At 37.1% G+C, this 18,696-nt stretch overlaps 1 protein-coding gene across 2 annotated transcripts; it reads left to right on the top strand.

Moving 5' to 3' along the window:
* Positions 1-475: 475 nt before the first annotated feature.
* On the top strand, positions 476-18,478 carry ppp1r36.L (protein phosphatase 1 regulatory subunit 36 L homeolog). Of its 2 annotated transcripts, NM_001095219.1 has the most exon segments (11): positions 823-864; positions 2,523-2,596; positions 2,679-2,765; positions 5,756-5,880; positions 7,470-7,536; positions 7,903-8,001; positions 8,600-8,740; positions 11,901-11,943; positions 14,549-14,754; positions 16,163-16,363; positions 18,080-18,478. In NM_001095219.1, coding segments are annotated over 11 exon segments (1,296 nt in total). In that variant the 5' UTR covers positions 823-855; the 3' UTR covers positions 18,324-18,478.
* Positions 18,479-18,696: the final 218 nt, after the last annotated feature.

Here is an 18,696-nt window from a genome sequence, read left to right as displayed (position 1 = left end):
ATAATTCAAAAACTATAAAAAAAAGAAGGCCAGTTCAAAAGTTGCTTTAAGTTAGCCATTCTATACCATACTAAGGGGCAGATTTATCAACGTTTGAAGTGAATTTTGAATTAAAAAACTTTGAATTTCAAAGTAACTTTTGTGTACTTCGACCATCGATTATGCCAAATTCGACTTCGATTCGAATTGAAAAACCTTTGAAAATTCGACCACTCGTAAATCGAAGTACTGTCTCTTTAAAAACGTATACTTTGACACTTTGCCACCTTAAACCTGCCAAATTGCTGTTTAGCCTATGGGGGACCACCTAGAATCTATTTGAGGCTGTTGGGCAAGTTTTGAGAAGTCAAAGTTTTTTTTAAAAAATCTTTCTAATCGCTCGATTTCGAAGGGTTAAATTGTTCGATTGTACGATTTTACTTCGAATACGCCCATTTTCGCTGGAAACAATACTTCGACTATTGAAGTACTCAAATTCGATGGTCGAATTTCTCAGTTTTTTTACTTCGAAATTTGATCCTTGATAAATATGCCCCTAAAAGTTAACTTAATCGTAAACAAATGGTTTAACAAATAAAGACTTGAGAAGAAAAGCCAAGCAACAATTTTGTTCCATATTAATAGATACTGTACATTTTTTTTATAAATAATCTTCCTGTATCTGTAAAATGCTCAATTGTATTTTTTCCGCAATGAAAGCTAAATGCTAATTCAGTGTCACTTGGCAGATTTGTTCAGTCCTATCTGGCCCCGCCTCATTGCTGTCAGTCAGTAATGGTTGCCTCTAGCAACAGATACAACAAAATAAACAGAGCAAGAGAAGTGATTGCAAGAAAGTGTGGCCTGTGAGACTCCATGGATCCTGTAAGTACATTTATTCATTCATTATTTCATTACTACTAGGCTTTATGCAGAGGTTTATTTGTAGTAGAGTGATTGCGTCCCTGCTGCAGTCGTGTAACTGGATGTTACTTGGGCCCAAAAGAAACATTATTTTAGAGTTCAATAAACACTGACAATAGCATTGTCAGAACTCAGCCAGTACTTCCCAAGATCCCTTGCACCCCCCAGGCCCCTGTTATTACACCCGAGTCCTGCAATGATTCACAGCAAAATATGTTGAAGCCTCATTATCGTCTTATTTTATAACACTAATAATAATACTGGAATACATTCACTTTCAAATAAATCTTATAAAAGACAACAGCTGGCTGTTCTGTCCATTTGTATTTGTAATGAGCTTGCTTATCAAGCATTGAGAAAAAAAAAGATTATAAAAGGTAAGAACCAACACTTTTCCAATGTTTCCAACTAACAAATTCCACAACATCCAGTCTTATGTGTAAATCAGAATAGGAAATCAGGCACAACAAGGATAGATGGCTAAAGAAAACCCTCCTTTTGTTATAACGTAGAGCAGTGATCCCCAACAAGTAGCTCATGAGCAACATGTTGCTCTCCAACCCCTTGGATGTTGCTCCCAGTGGCCTCAAAGCAGGTGCTTATTTTTAAATTCCTGGCTTGGAGGAAAGTTTTAGTTGCATAAAAAACAGGTGTACTGCCAAACAGAGCCTCAATGTAGGTTGACAATCCACATAGAGGTTACTAAATGGGGCAATTACAGCCCTTATTTGGCACCCCAGGAACATTTGTCATTCTGGTGTTGCTCCCCAACTCCTTTTACTTCTGAATGTTGCTCATGGGTTCTAAAGGTTGGGGATCCCTGACGTAGAGTATGGGAACTGTTATCCGGAAATCAATTATCCATAAAGATCTGAATTATGGGAAAGTCATCCCCCAATCCCCCATAGATTCCATTTTAATCAAATAATTAAATTTAACAAAAAAAATAATTGTAATAATAAAAGAGTAACTTGTACTTGATCCCAGCTAAGATATCATTAATCCTTATTGAAAGTAAAATAATCCTATTGGGTTTAATTCATGTTTAAATTATGTTTTAGGCTTAAGGTATGGAGATCCAAATTATGGAAAGATCCCTTATATGGAGTATTCTGGATAACAGGTCCCAAGCATACTGGATAACAGGTCCCTTACCTGTACAACATTTTAGGGTTCTTCTGAAGCGTGTACCCATACTTTCATATATAATAAAAGCAGTTTTTTTTCCTAAACTCATGTCAAATGCACACCCCACATTAATATACCTGAAGTCTTGGATTGAAACTGTTATCCAGAAACCTGTTATCCAGAAAGTGCCAAATTAGAGAAAGGCCATCTCCCATAGATTCTATTTTAATCAAATAATTGAAAATTTTCCTTTTTCTCTGTAATAATAAAACAGTATCTTGTACTTGATACCAACCAAGATATAATTAATCCTTATTGGATGCAAAACAATTCTAATGGGTTTAATTAATGTTTAAATTAAGGGATAGAGATCCAAATTACAGAAATATCCCTTATCCAAAAAAAACCCAGGTCCCCTAAATTCTGGATAATAGGTCCCATACCTGTATTGGCATACTCTATAGTTAAAGGTTATACAAATTCATTTTTAGGTAATAAAACCAAATCCTGGGCACTGGTTTTGGAAGGAAGACACAAAAACACTGGAATTCTCAAGGTTTATGAGGTATGTATTCTCTCAATTAGTCTTTCATTCATTCATCATTTGTTTCCCCTAGCTCATAATCATCTTTATTTTCCCAATGCAGTAACAACACATTTACAGATACCAGAGAAAGAATTAAAAAGGGCAGAGCAATCCACTTCCAGGATAATCTAAACAAAGCACCAGACAGGTATTGTTCCATAGCATTATGTGATAATTAAGGTGTGAGGGGTTGAGGGGTGTACCAGTGACGCTGACATTTACAAAAGCTAAAATCCGTCCCTTATTCTTTGAAGGAGAAATAAAGGACATCAAAGACATTTCTCCCTAGGTGCCACAGAGCAATCGGTATGTAAAGGGCTCCAATGCAGCCTGCTCCTGCTGGTACACCATAACTAGCAAAAATGGCAAAGTTGTCCTCACCACTAAATTTGAAACCATTAGGGTTAGTTCACACAAGGAGATTCGGGGAGATTTTGTCGCCTGACGACTGTTTTCCCATAGACTATAATGAAAAGTCGCCTGCGCTAATGCACATGCAGCTATGAGTTTTCCATAGTCGCCCGAAGTTGCCTGTGTGACCAGTAACATCAAAAAAGTTTTTTAAAAAATTTGTTAGTATACATCTATAAAAAACACCAAGACAAATTAAATTTTAAAATAGCAAAGCCTTTATTAAGAAATAGCTTACAGAAACTCCACTTCCGCTCCTCTTCAGAAAAGGCGACAGGGCGACCATCCATTCTGCGGCGCTTGAATTCTCCTCCCTGGCTATTTTACTGGCAGCATGGGGGAAGTGTGGCTGCCTGCTTGCTCGTGGAGACCAGGGAAAATCAAGTGGCCCGTGGGGTCCAGCAAAGCCTCCCGCGACGGAGGCAAAGAGACTGTGCTGAGTGCTGGCGGCCTTCCCGAAGCCCCGTTTGCAGAAGAGAAAGTCCTGGGTGGAGTTGAAGGCAACGCTGGAGTAAGAGCTGACTTGCCCGGGTGATGATAGTGCCCCAGAGCAGCCACAGAGTAGCCTGGAGCCTGCAGAGTGAAATCGGTCTGGCCGAGGCAAAATCGTGGCTGCTCGGGTTGAGCTTGAAAGCTCTCATACCGTCTGCGAAGGGGTTCATTCCCGGGGCCTCCTCTTGATCCATCACATCACCAGCGGAGTGGTGTCTGGAGGAACCAAAAGTTGTCACTCTGAGTTTAGATGCCAATGCAGCGTTTCTCGTGGCACAATGTCCCTGTCTGGAGGAAAATCCTGTGGGTTTTTTTCGATGTATACTAACACGTTTTTTTTTAAAAAAAAAATTATGTTACTGGTCCTTTAAGCTATTAAAAATGTCTTACTTTTAAACAAAACAGGGTTTTTTTGCCCACATATTGGAATATATTCAAACTGGCCAACTACGTCAAAGTCATCCCTGGTATGGCCAGTCCTACTCTCAACTTTTATCTGATTCTATTGCTTCATTATATATTTTACACAGAGACTAAGTTGTACTTGCAACTTAGAGGCTGCTGAACCTCAGGGTTGGTATAGTAAGTTTGTATATAAAATACAGCATTCCCAACCATATTCCTTTATATGCTTTAGTTCTTTTATATAATAATACTATGGACAAATATGTTTGACAGAAATGTAACAGAAAATAAAATGTGGTAACAGACTTGGTTTGTTGGTTGTATTAAATGCATATTGTATATAGTCGGGTGCCAGTCCTTCCCTAATTAATGCAAAGCTATGTGCATGTCCCAGGTACCAAAAATAACAGGAGCAACTGCTTACAATGGGATATACTGTACATTTTTAGGAAATGAGGTGAACTGGAGGCAATGGTCCAAGAGAGCCTTTTTATAAAACCAATAATCCCCTGGAACAGTGTTACCCTCATGTTGCAACTATTCTGTTACAGTGATTGTGATGTTAAAGTATTCCCAGTATGAAAGGTTACACTGGCAGGGATATGCTGCCTTCCAAACCAGCCATAGAACTAGGCGGAAAAAGTCAACTAGCCAAAATAACAGTGGGATGAATATCCGATCACAAAGACGAGATAGCTTGAGCGACATATTATATTTTCTTATCTGTTCTCAAAATATTATATTAGTTTTATATTCTTGCTGCAAAATAAGAAGCCTCTCTGTGACAATATGGAAATTTGTTTTATTCACAGGCCTCATTTCCATATTATCATCCCTAGTAAAATAAGGCTGTTGTGTATACAAATGATATCTGTCTGCGTGTTTACATTTATACATTTGAATGGGAGTTATTTTACTTACCTAGAGGGATGTGTTCTATTTAGGTAATTGCAGAACTAAATATATGTTTAACCCTAGAATGGATTACCGGTAAATCTTACAGTAAATGACTCTTACAGTATGTATAACCCATTCCCTGTACAGAGTGAAAAGTGAAAGGTAGGGGTGAAGGTATTAGTACTGTCCTAGCCACATGCCAGTATTGTAATTGTCAGAAAAAGCAGTGCTGATACCTGTATAATGCAGCAAACAGGGTAATCCCAACTTTATTACATGGTGCTCATGACCCTTCACACACAATTAAACGTTTTGGGACCACATGTTCCTTCCTCAGTATTAGTGAACCAGTGAAACTGTGCATATTTATAAGAAAACAAACAGTAACTACTGGAGGCACCTGACAATCATGTTAAAGGGGAAATAATTCTGAAATTACATATTTTTACATATATTAAAGTCCAAAAAGTTTTGAAGTGTATCTCCAATTGCAGTCCTCATTAACGTTGTTCCTATAATAGTCCATTCAGTGAAGAGTCTCAGTAAACATCAAAAAGGTATTTATTGAGTAAATTAATATACTTAACATAATATATTCAATAGTTGGAATACTTAAAGTAATTATAGTTTGGTTATTCACTGACTAGATCTAGGAGAAGGAGTCTATCTCACTTGTAATTTGCAGGAATTAATCCTTCTCCATAGATGAAAAGAAAGCATATTATTGACATTAAAATTAAATTACAAGAAGCAATAATGTTCTTTTATTTCTAATAACAACACAAACCATTTCAACTATTGCAGTACATGGGTTTATCACCTTAACTGTAGACCTTTCCCTCTCAAGAACAAAAAGCTGAATTTATACAAAATGTCTATATCTGTCATGGTGTCTCACTTTGAAACATTGTAGTATGTTTCTCTCATTTGCAGGGGGAACTCTAGTTACTTCTGCACTCTTCCTGGAGCCAAATCTCCAGTTTTCAATGACAGAGTGACCAGATCTCCCAAGCAAGCCAATAAACGAGATGAATATGTCACACTAGAGGATGTCAAGTGTAAGGAACACTAATCATTCTGTAGCCATACTAATGGGGTGAAGTTTTGTAATAGTGCTGGTGTCAGGTAAAATACATTATGACATATAGTCAATCAACATATAGTGCTGATTCCTTTGCCATTACAATTACGTACGTGGTCGTGTTACGCTAGAAGGGAAAAAGAACATTAATTTCTGTGAAGTGCATTTATTATTTGCATGTTCTCTCTGTTAATTATTCTCTGGCCCTTAAAATGTCTGCTTTATCTAGTTAGAAGACAAACAACATCCCTTTGTCTTGGCATCAGTTTGGAATTTAACACATTAAAAGAAATGTAATAAATGAGCAAGGTCTACAAAAACCTGTTCATCTCCATGTCTGTTCCCTGCTACATTCCTTAAACTGGTCAGCAGTTATCTTTTATTGGTGGAAAGCAAAAATTATTGGTTTCTAAATGTTATGGGGTAGGGCAACCTGAGCCTTTTTATAACATATCTGCCAGTTGGTGGTCCCTAAAGCTAAACGTTACTCTCCTACATAGCCACAGAGTTTCTGTGCAAGAGAGTGGGGATTACTATACTTGCTCTGTTTCAATGACGCCCTTCTGTAGAAGACTTCTGTTGTGTTATCAATGTGGAGCCTACACTCCTGATTCCAGGGTGTTACGACTGAGCAGATGCCATGGTGATCGTGCAGGCTGAGTTCAGGGTAGGTGCCAAAAAGGTTACAGCCATCCAAGTTTGGTGGTTACTGTAGTCTTGTCCGTTTAGGGAGGACTGGAACTTAATTGCCACACAGTCCTCCTCCAGGTCTGCGGAGCAATACCCTAATGGGCAACCTGCACTTTCAGATCCCAAAAGTTATTAAAAACACATAAGTGATGTCTCACTTGGGCATGGGACTATTGAAATGCCATCCATTATGTACCCTAAATTACTTCCTACCCATTTCCAGTGATGCATCATTGCATTCACTGTGCCAAAATGCACGCACATATACATGCATAAAAGCTTGCATGTAGCATGTGTGCCTTCAAGGACTTCCAGCCTGAGAACATCTTGCACCCCTTATACTTTTTGTTCATAGCAATTACATTGGCTTTTAGAAAATGCTCTATAAAAATAGACTAAACCCTGAGCAAAGTCATTGCTTTGTATAATTTCCACAGCTGGATACTATAAATGTATAGGATACTCAGTAGATACTGAGTAATGAGTTTACACCATAATTACTCCAACTATTTTTATACATCAATAGTTTTTGTAGTTTCATATAATGGTTCATGTATTTCCTTTAGCTAAGTAATTGATAGTTGAATGGTACAGTGTGAGAAGCCCTGTACCCAATGCTAACCTGGAACTGACATGGGCTATAGGATTCCTATGCTTGTACAGAGGGCTTGTAGCCTTCAGCTACGAATTACTTACACCACTCTGCTTAATTTCCACATGGGTGCAAACAGAATGACACTCTGTACCCGAGGAACCCAGAAGTTGTAATTGGCTGAAACGGTGTCCAAGAAATCAGTGATCTTGTGAACACATTTTCTTTTGAAATTTATTGGCACGGGTCTTTTATCCATGTAATAACTTGTTTGATTATTCCAGGCGTTGCCTTAAATTTGTTGCAGGAACAGGAACCACGATACATAACTTCATTTTCTGCAGCTGTAAGGTAAAGTAATTCCAGGGCCCATCCCTTTAATGTTATATGATTATTCTTTCCCGAATTGAATAACTAAAATGAGTTATCCTATTTGAAACTGAGAAGGGAAATGTTTGATTTCAGATACCTAAATGGGTTTTGGGTGAAGAGTCTTGCTATATGGGATTGCCTTTGAAAAAGTTGGCCCATACCTCTGTTTGTAAAATGAAAGACAAATTAGTATAAAATAAATTATTTTTTTCCTGCAACTGGAGCAAGTAAATTTAATGGGGCAGTATAGCCTGTGAAAACTCATGTGACATGACTAGAAGGACTTATTATTCTGCCTCTATTTTATTTGCCATTTGACAAGTATTTATTTCTCCTTGGCTTTAGATCTCAGCTTCTGGATGAATTCCTTATGTCCCTACTTTATTATCTTTCCTGTCATTTGCAGAAGCATTCCCTTGAAAACAAGCCAAAGTCATTGATGCTGTAAGTAACCTATGGAAAAATCTGTTTTGGGTGATGGGATGAGGTGAATTGAGCCCGCCACATTCTAATGATGTACACATTTTGTGAACTTCTGAAAAAATATGTATGGTTAATGACAAACCATATCAATTTTAAATTATGTAGCACAATTCTTGTATCAGTGTGACTAAAATGTAATTTAAAGGGCAACAAAACCTGCTTCAGAAGACTTCTCATGTAAACTTTATACTACATTGAGAGTAAATGTAACCTTATGGGAACTCTTTAATGGTGACATTTATCTCCCTTCAGTTCTGTATCTACATTGCCAAGTGTCATAGTGTCAATGGAAAAGTGTATACCAGCTCTATGCAAGCGTCAATTTATTATTATTTAGTTGCTATCACATTTTTTTCTATTTGAAGACATTTTACCATTTGTTATTGACATCTAGAAAGCAAATTCACCATATATAAAATGTATTATTAAGCTAAATAAAAGTTTTTTACTTACGTGTAGTGAATCGATGAGATTTGGATGATGAACAAATTTAGGAATAAATGACAGTACATAAATGACAGTAGATGTTTTTCTAATAATGCGTTGGTTGTTTTCCCAGGAGTCCTAGTATTTTTGAAAACCAAGAACTGGCGGAAGTTCTGACAAGAATGGAGAATGCCCTGAAGCACTTTGCCCATCTATATTGCATTGTTGTACTTGGAGAAGAAATGATGGAGCAGCACCACATGGCTTGTGGAAAGTAATGCAAAACTTTTAGTCTTGTTAATATGCAATCTATTTGGCATGGAGAACCCAACATTTTCTAATAGAATTGCCAGGACCAGGTCCCCTCAAGGGTCAAGACCCTTGCTACTCTGTGTATAATTATATGTGCCAGTGAAATGCCATCAGGGTGCTTACCTAGGAAATGGCATGAGGAACTTTTAAAAGCGTTAACAAACTGTGCAACAGCAAACCATTAAATACGCTTTATTGACAATGGAACATCCATATAAGTATGCTAGAAATGATAGTGAATAAATAAACTCTAAATCAGACAACTGACTAAATAGCACATCATTGCCCTATCTGATATAGCTTGCAGCCATAGGGTTGTCCCTATAAGTCACTATAGGGTAATCCCCTACCAGCAGCTCGCTAGCAACATGTTGCTCACCAACCCCTTGGATGTTGCTCCCAATGGCCTCAAAACAGGTGCTAATTTTTTAATTCCAGGCTTGGTTGCATAAAAAACAGGTATACTGTCAAATAGAGCCTCCTCTGGTCTACCAGTCCACATAGGGGCCATCAAATAGCCAATTACAGCCCTTATTTGGCACACCATGAAGTTTTTGCATGCTTGTGTTGCTATTTTTATTTTTAAATGTGTCTCACGGGTAAAAAAGGTTGGGGATCCCTGCTATAGGGACATCTCTAAAGTGGAAACTATTCCAGCCTAAGCGGAAAAAATAGGTTTTCTCTGTTCTCCACTGCCTCACTATTTGTGCACTTTGTTAGGTGTAAATATATGCAACACAGGGGAAGCAAAACCATATCATTGCTGATTAATTTATAAAAGGGTTGTCTTTATCTAGATCTTGCTTGTTGTCTGCGGGTAAAATTATGTATTGTTCCTAATGCAAGTGAATTCCATGTCTTGGTCCAGTACTCTAATTTTTATATTTTTGTTGCTGGGGCCACTTTTCTTACTGAACTATATTTGCAGGCTCTGTATTTGGCAATGTTTATTAAAGCTGTATGCATTCTTGTCTTAAAGCCAGTGCAGAGATTATCTGTGGATATGTACAAGCCAGTTATTTCACAATATGAAGGCAGCTTTGCTTGTTTTAACAAGAGTAAAATGCTTTTTAGAGGGATGTCCGATGCCGTTCAGTTGGCTAAGTCTTTGTTACACTTGATTGGCTTTATATCTTTGGCACCACATTCTAGAGAAATGTGTGCAGCTCTAGATACATGATATTTTGGACATGTTTAAATAGGTTTGGTTAATTACATAACCAGTATAGCCTAGAGCACACATCTAAAAGGAGACTATTACTGTAATCTCATCAAATCATAGTGCAGGTTTGTCTCCCAAGCATATTACTTTGGGTTCCCTAAGTAGTTAATATTAATGTTTTAATAGTGCTTTCTTTTAGCTTAGCATTCATGGGTCCCATGGTATAAATTAGGAAATATCCTATGCTCTGGATAATAATGGGTACTGCTTTCAATGGACTAAATTACAATAATAAAAGTGCCTGCCAAAACCAATAAACATATCATTCCAAATGTGCACATGTTTACCTTTTCCTTAGCAAATACATTCTTTCCTTTACCAAGTAAGGCACTGTTTTAATGTACCCTTAGGAGGAGATTTCACTATTTATTGAAAATAAACAGATACATGGCATGACAGGTACAACCCATATTAACAAACGGAGACTGCCCAGGATTCAGGGTCTCTGGTTGGAATTTTATAGGAAAATAAAGTACTTGTAAACCCTACTTCATTATATAAACTATTATCAAATTCAACAGGCTCCAACGTATCTCTTAAAGGAGAGTGAGCACATTCTGCAGCTCTGTATAATAGGGAGAGGAAGGCAGACAATAAGTGCTGATAATGCAAATTTAGAAGTATTCTCTCACACCCTCATGCCTACCTGTGGCACCCTTGCCTTAAAAACTTCTGGATGTTGGTTGCTGCTACATGGCTTTACCTTATAACACTGTCAGTTGATGTAAGCTGAATGTTCCAGGTTACTTAGAGGTTTTTTCTTTTCATTACACTTGCTATACCTGTTAAAGAGGAAGGTTATCTTAAAATTAACTTTTTCCACTTATAGTGGAACTTCTTTTCAGGTACCCACATTATACGTATTCCCGGATATGACAACAAAATGCATCTTTGTGAAATGGCTGCAATTGCATTAGTTGCTTTACAAGTGCATTAAGTTTATCACCCCCCTTGCAACTGCAATGACGCTGGAATTCTGGGGAAAAAATGTGGCATTATGGGAAAAAAAACATAGAGATTGTACTTAAAATTGCACTGTGCTCACAGTACTTGTGAACATAAATGAGCCCTAATGTCGTTCAGATGTGACAATGACAGTTTATTTATTTTATACAAATGTTTGTAAATATTATAGTGGAAATGCTGTTTGGTTGCTGTAGTTACTGACCTTGGTGACCAGAATATCATACATATCAACCTTGAGGTTAAAATGTTATTTTTGTTAACTATGTTTTATAATCAATCTTTGTAATTAACACCCCTTTACTGTTTATTTCCTGTCTGTCACTAAAACTACTGCTTACTAATGCTAATGGAAAATGAAAGCAACAAGATAACAGTTTACATTACAGACTGGAGAGCTACAGGACACTATTAATTTAAAAACCACAAAGGATAAAAACGTCTATATTATTAATAATAATAATAATAATAATTACAGACTGGAGAGCTACAGGACCCTATTAATTTAAAAACCACAAAGGATAAATACGTCTATATAACTATTATTATCAATAACAATAATAATAATAATACCAACATATTCTGTCATTTTGTTGTAAGATATTCCTACTTTATAATATTAAAATTTGATTTAAACATGATGTGGCCCTTTAAGGGATTATTTTTTTGTACTTTGGCAGTTGATGGGAGGTGGCCGATTTATTTCTGCTGTAGCTGTCTGCTGCCAAGTTTCTGATTCATTGGTATTTGTTTGGTATTAAAGGCTGGCGCCCATGGCAGTTAGTGTTCCAGCATAATAAATACTTTTTATAAACACCATAGTTTATACTCCAGAAAGGATTTTAACACATTTCTTAGCAGATCTAGTGTAGTAGTATTTTGTTTGTGTTTGCAAAAGAACTCAATCCTAATTGTTTTACCCTATTTTATCTGACAGGAACAAAGCCTCGGCAACAAATAAGGATCGCAGATTCTATGAGGTAACTGCAGGTTTTATGAGAAATATCCGAGCTCAACTGGTCACATGTGATCCCACAAAAATGCTTATCAGTCACTATTTTTTTTTATGATTTTCTTTACCAAAAACATTCTTGCCACCAACCCCCCCTAATTGCGGAAAGTTTCCATATTTGTGATTTTTCCCTGCTTAAGGGGCAGATTTATTTAAGGTCAGAATATTTTTTTTTTAAATGAAAGCGGTTGTTCACCTTTCAGTTAACTTTTAGTATAATGCAGAGAGTGATATTTTGAAACAATTTGCAATTTGTTTTAATTTTGTATTATTTGTGGTTTTTAAGTTATTTATCTTTTTATTCAGTAGCTCTCCAATCTGCAGTTTCAGCAATCTGTTTGCTAGGGTCCAAAGTCCCCTAGCAACCATGCATTGATTTGAATAAGAGACTGGAATATAAATAGGAGAGGGCCTGAATAGAAAGATGAGAAATAAAAAGTAGCAATAACAATAAATGTGTAGCCTTACAGAGCATTTGTTTTTTTAGATGGGTCAGTGACCCCCATTTGAAAGTTGGAAAGAGTCAGAAGAAGAAGGCAAATCATTCCAAAAAATATAGAAAATAAATAATGAAGATCAATTGAAAAGTTGCTTAGAAATAGCCATTCAATAAAATAACAAGGTGAACCACCCCTTTAAGTTAAGTTTTCAGATGTTACAAAATGGCTAATTCTAAGCAACTTTTCAGTTGGTTTTCATTATTTTTTTTATAGTTTTTTATTTTTTTTTAATTATTCATCTTTTTTTCTTACTCTTTACAGTTTTCAAATGGGGGTCACTGATTTATTTGATTAATTCTAATTAATGCATGGTTGCTAGGGTAATTTCGACCCCGGTAACCAGATTGCTGACATTTCAAACTGGAGAGCTGCCGAATAAAAAAGCTAAATGACAAAAACCATAAATAATAAAAAATGAAAACCAATCGCAAATTGTCTCAGAATATCACTCTCTACATCATACTTAAAGTTAACTCAAAGGTGAACAACCCCTTTAATTTAAATGTTAATATATTGTTTTTAAAATTAATTTCATCACGTGAAATGATAGACATGCAATTTTCCCCTTTTTATCAATGTATCCCAGTATTTTTTTCAAAAGCGAAAAAAATGTTGTCTGGAAAATCTTCTATATTTATCATCTTTTTTTTATCATTATTTACAAATTTACCGACTTTCATTGTTCTAAGTTTCATATAATGTGAACTTATCATCTTGGTTGACTTTGGAGCAGAGTTTGTAGTTTTTGACCCACAGGATTAAAAGGTTTTAGTGATGACAAACTTTGAAAAATGAACCAGATTATTATTCTCAAGAAAAGTTGTTATAGGTTTTCAGAATGTCGGTGGAAAGCATTGTAAATGTTAAACCAAACATAAAATACTGAAAATGCTTTGGAGCAGGCACTTAAATAAAGGCAATCTTTAACCAGTAGACACTTAGTCATATGCTCAGCCTATAAGTGTTTGTAACACAAAATGCGTAAGGTTGTGGACACAATAAACTGCTTCATTTTGAATCAACTGCCTTGTGGAAGACTGCCTTTATTTGAGTGCCTGCTCCAAAGCAGTTTGTCTGCTCCCCGTGCTGAGGGCTCAGGGCGGTGCACCTGGGCCTCTTCCCTTATGTGGTGAGTAAGTACAATGTTTTTTCAAACATAAAATACCAAGAAAAACACTTTTTTGAGTTTGGTAAATGTGCCTCCCTGCAACTCCAAAATATCTTTTTATCCAGGAATAATAATAGGAAAGAAAAATCCAGACAATAATATTTTTCAATGGTGGTAGAATGTTAAAAAAAGAATATGCCCCACAGACAGGGGTGTATCTTAGAATCCCCAGGCCCCCCAACCACCTGCAGGTCCAGTATCCCATCTCCCCTCATGAATTTGCTATTTATCTGAATGTAAATGCCATGGGCCGGAATAAGGAATCAATAGACACATACATGAGTGGGGGAGCAGGCGCATGAAAAAAGATGTGAAATCAGTGGCATGGTTTTTCACTGTGATTCTTTACTGTGAGCGGAAAACAAGCATTTTTAAGTATTTTTGGACATTAGTTACTGTTTGAGATGGTATCATGCATGTATGCTATTTTGGGGGTAAGGATAATATACATACGTATGTGTATATGATTTTGCAGAGAGCAGGCCAGGAATTGTATTATGATTTATGACAGTACCTTTTATTTAGTATATTCTTGTCCTATTACAAGAGAAAATATTTCCTTATACTTTGCATACTGTGCGTCATGGAAGAGAAATGCAGAGATGCTTCTTATCAGATTATATAGAGCTAGTTTCACTTGACACAATGTATACCTTATGCAAAGTATTTCATATTAACACTGGGGCTGGGGACACTATGTCATGAAATACTGGGGCAACTGTGTCATGAATTACCATCCCAAACAGTGAAATGCTGAGGCAACACTGTGTGATAAAATACTGGTTTTACTGTATCATGAGAGGCTGGGGCCATATGCTCAGCCCAGCTTTCAGGCCTCAACCACTGAACATTCCTACTAGCAACCTGTGATTCTGATACACTTTTCTATGCTTGCATCCTTGTAGTGCCTGTACAGCTTCTGTATATACATTGCCTGGGTTGTATTTAGGCGCAAGGATCTTAATGTAATTGAAGAGGAAGTTGGTAGGCTTCTACGCTCCAATGCATTTAATCCTGCATTACGGCCAAAAGATGCCCCGGAAGAGCAAAGTTGGAACTTTTATATGGAAAAGAAGAAATCAAAGAAGAAAGCAACTTATGCAGGGAACAGGTAAAATAGGAGCAAAGTGAGTTTAAAAAGCACCCCTGTTTTCACTCTACATCTCTGAAAATGAGTATTTTTAGCATACAAAATTGTTTGCACGTATCTTTCTGCAAATAAGAAAATGAATGAACAGACACACATACAGTAACTGTACACAGTCACATTTATAATATGGATCTTGAGAATTAATTTTACATTGATATCATACCTTAAGGTATCATTAGCCAAAGCTTGGGGTTTGGCTGACATGATGTTAGAAAACGCAAATGTATTTTCTGCCATCATATCCTTTTTATCCCCACAAGTTGGATTTTTAGAAATGTTTTTATACTTTTTTGTTCAAAAATAACTTTTATGTTAAAGACTCATGGGGGTTTTCTCTGTAATAATAAAACAGTAGCTTGTATTTGATCCAAACTAAGATATTATGAATCATTATTGGAAGCAAAACCAGCCTATTGCGTTTATATAATGTTTACAGTATTTTTTAGTAAACTTAAGGTATGACAATCCAAATTACAGAAAGATCCGTTATCTGGAAAACCACGGGTCCTGAGCATTCTGGATAACAGGTCCCAGGCCCGGACTGGCAATCTGTGGGTTCCGGCAAATGCCAGAGGGGCTGCTATAAAGTGCCATAGAAAGTCAGTATTTAGTGGGCTGGTGGGGTCTGTTTGGGCCTCTCTGTGGGCTGATTGGGCCACTTTGTACCTGAAATGCCAGGGCCTATTTTGACTCTCAGTCCAGCCCTGACCGGTCCTATACCTGTATTAGAGTTTTTTGAAACTATGATTAAACTTATTTTCTTCTAATTCACAAATGAAATTTGTTAAAATATCCTAATATAATAAATTGAATATATCTAAAACCTATAAAAATATGTGTTTCTTGAACAATTTCAAGCAAAAAAACCCAAAAACCCTTAAAAGACTGAAGTGTACGACTAAAAATATGTCCAATAGGATCAGCGCAGCTCCCCTTGACTTCTATGGGACCACAACTGCTTTTGCTTGGAAAAGTTATGTACAGGAATGGGATGCATTATCCAGAAGCCTGTTATCCAGAAAGCTCAGAATTACGGAAAGGTCGTCTACCAAAAATTTTTTTTTTTAAAAATGATTTCCTTTTTCTCTGTAACAATAAAACAGTACCTTGTACTTCATCCAAACTAAGACATAATGAATTACATGATTTTTGAGTAGGCTTAAGGTATGAAATATCAGTTATCCCGAAAACTGGAGGTCCTGAGCATTCTGGATAACAGGCCCCATACCTGTATTATAGTTTTTCATTCCTTTTAATAAATCTCCAATTTTTAGAGTTTTAGAGAAATAAAAAAACACAATTTTTTAGAGAAAAATTACAATTCAGGAAAATAGGCCCCTAACTTGAAAACGATTCTGTTTTTCTTTAGGAACAAGAATGAGAGTATAAAGCGGCCTGCAATAAAGAGTATCCTGACACAGTGCTCTCCAACCCTCACCTCCTTAATCCCCTCGCCCAAGGAAAGATCCAGCTACCTCTTCCACAAACACAACCTACACCCCGGTAGCCACTTGGGGGTCACAGATACAGAGAACTGGCTTGATATGTCTCCTTGCCTTATTACACCAAGGTTACTGACAAAAATATTGTTTGCTTTTAGAATCACATTTCATATAATTTTCTATAAATAACAGTATAGTGTACAATTGTCAGAATCAACTACTTTTAAAGGTACACAACTCATTTCACATACTCAGCAGTAAGGTTTATACACACAGCAAGATGCAGCATGTCCTATTACTGTCCCAATGGTGCTCCGTCCAGGTACCCAATAAATGAGTGTAAGTTCAAATTGTAGAACAGAAGGACAAAGTCGCAGACCATAATGAATTTGCACATTAGCAGTTAAATCTGCGACTATGTCCTTCTGTTCTACAATTTCACATACTGTAGTTTGGTTTATAAAAAGGCAATTGTTCTTAAAGGAGAAGGAAAGTCGTTTCACACTTGGGGGTGCAAAATGCAGGCACCGCCAAGTGAATATATTTACTTACCTGAAACCCCGGCCCAGTGCTCCTATCAGCAGGAAACTGCACCTGCCCGGAGTTATACCAGTGAGCATCACAGAGTGATGATCTTCCGTTTTTTTCTTTCTTCGCGCGGCAGCGCATGTGCATTAACTTGAACTTAAAAGTTGGCTTTTTCATTCTACTGCACATGCGTCTGCCCTGGGAAATTTGAAGAAAGAAGAAGCCGAAAGAGAAGCGATCCGTGGTGCTTCTTGGAATAACCCCGGGCGGTGTAAATACATTCACTTGGGGCCTTGCCGCAAATCCGGGCCTGACTTGGGGGTGCCTAACAATTGCCATCCCCAAGTGGTAAACGCCTTTCCTTCTCTTTTAAAAGTGTAACAGCACATTACAGTTTCTTTGCAGAATATGTCACTATCATTTTAAATTATACTAAGTAAGAATACCTTTTTTTTTAAAACTAAGCTCACTACACTGTTACTTATCTATGTTGGACCTCCCATTGCTGCTAGAGAGTCTATCCTTTTTTGTGGGAGTACCTTGGATCTTTAATACATTTGGTCTTTTCCCTGCCTCCATGCCCATTGCTATAGCTTCAGCAGCAATAGCAAAAGTGATGCCAGAGCCTGACAAAATGATGGAGTGATGTCAAGTGCTTAATTTTATAAAGTTAGAATTGTGCCTGTGTCAAGTGCTTTAACAATAATACTTTGAAGCTTAGTTATGAGAAACAGTGCTCAGTTATAGGATTTCTGAAATGACTCCAGAGTTCTGTGGTCTTATATGGTCATAGAAATCCTAGGTGACTTTTTAATATCCTAATAGTTAATCCATATAGTTAATATTCAATTCGCCCATACACAGGCTGACTTTTGGATTGTCCAACCAATAGGGCAGGAAGGTCAGTTAAGGCAGAAGAAGGGATATGGGTGCATATATAAGTAGGGTAAGCTGTAGTTTTGAAATGGTTGGCAAATAAAATGTAATACTGATGGCACCATTAGGTAATTGCTCACAGCTTGATAATGGGTACATATAACAGTTACTCAGTTTTGGAGGTTTGTAAAGAAGAGAAACTTGATTGCTGTATACACCCTCACAATCACGGGTTTGTGGAAACCTGCTGAAGGTATTGGAGAAAGCAGCCTAAGGGTAAAAAAGAGAACTAAATATCACAGAAGAAGTTTTAACATGCTGAGAAAAGTAAATCAATATCAGCCAATGTTGAAATGTTTGTCCACCTGCCAGATGCAGTAAAACAAGACACAGCAAGATACAGTTACTATGCTCTTATCTCTGTGCTTCTTCCCACACAGGATTGGAATATTAGGAGAACCTCTGAAAAACTTCCATCTTCATAGCCTCATACCAGTAGGGGCAGAGGAAGAAGAGGAAGAGGAGGAGGAGGAGAAGCCCGGAACAAGAGGGGATAAAAGCTCAGCCTCATTCTATTCCCATGGCCTGTCCTCACATCAGTCTGACATACGGCCAGGAGCAGGCCGGCAAAGTGCGGTTATTTCTAGAGCAACCACCGAAGCAGCTTACTCTGACACAGATTAGGTTTCTCCAGATATGTCTAGCTCACCTTATACGGAGCATTGTACCTCTACCTAATGAAATGCATTTTGCATTTACATCCTTGATGTTTCCATGGTGGATGCAAACATAAATATAATTATTTTATTATGAATTAATAAAATATTTTCTACAGCACAGTCATTTGGTCATACTGTGTTGAGATTGATTCAGACAAGTAATGCCAGAGAAATACAGGAAAAAATACCGCTGCAGCACCAATTTGTTGCAAAAAGTGAAAACTTCAATTTATTAGGTCAAACAACCGGGCAACGTTTCAGGCTTACTCTTGCCCTTTCTGCCAGAGAAAACCAACGCAACCAAACCATTGAATTGTTGTTTAGCAAAATTAGATATC

Source organism: Xenopus laevis, chromosome 8L (genome assembly GCF_017654675.1).
Source record: "Xenopus laevis strain J_2021 chromosome 8L, Xenopus_laevis_v10.1, whole genome shotgun sequence".
In the NCBI taxonomy this organism is placed as follows: Eukaryota; Metazoa; Chordata; class Amphibia; order Anura; family Pipidae; genus Xenopus; species Xenopus laevis.
This window is presented reverse-complemented; position numbering and strand designations above follow the sequence as displayed.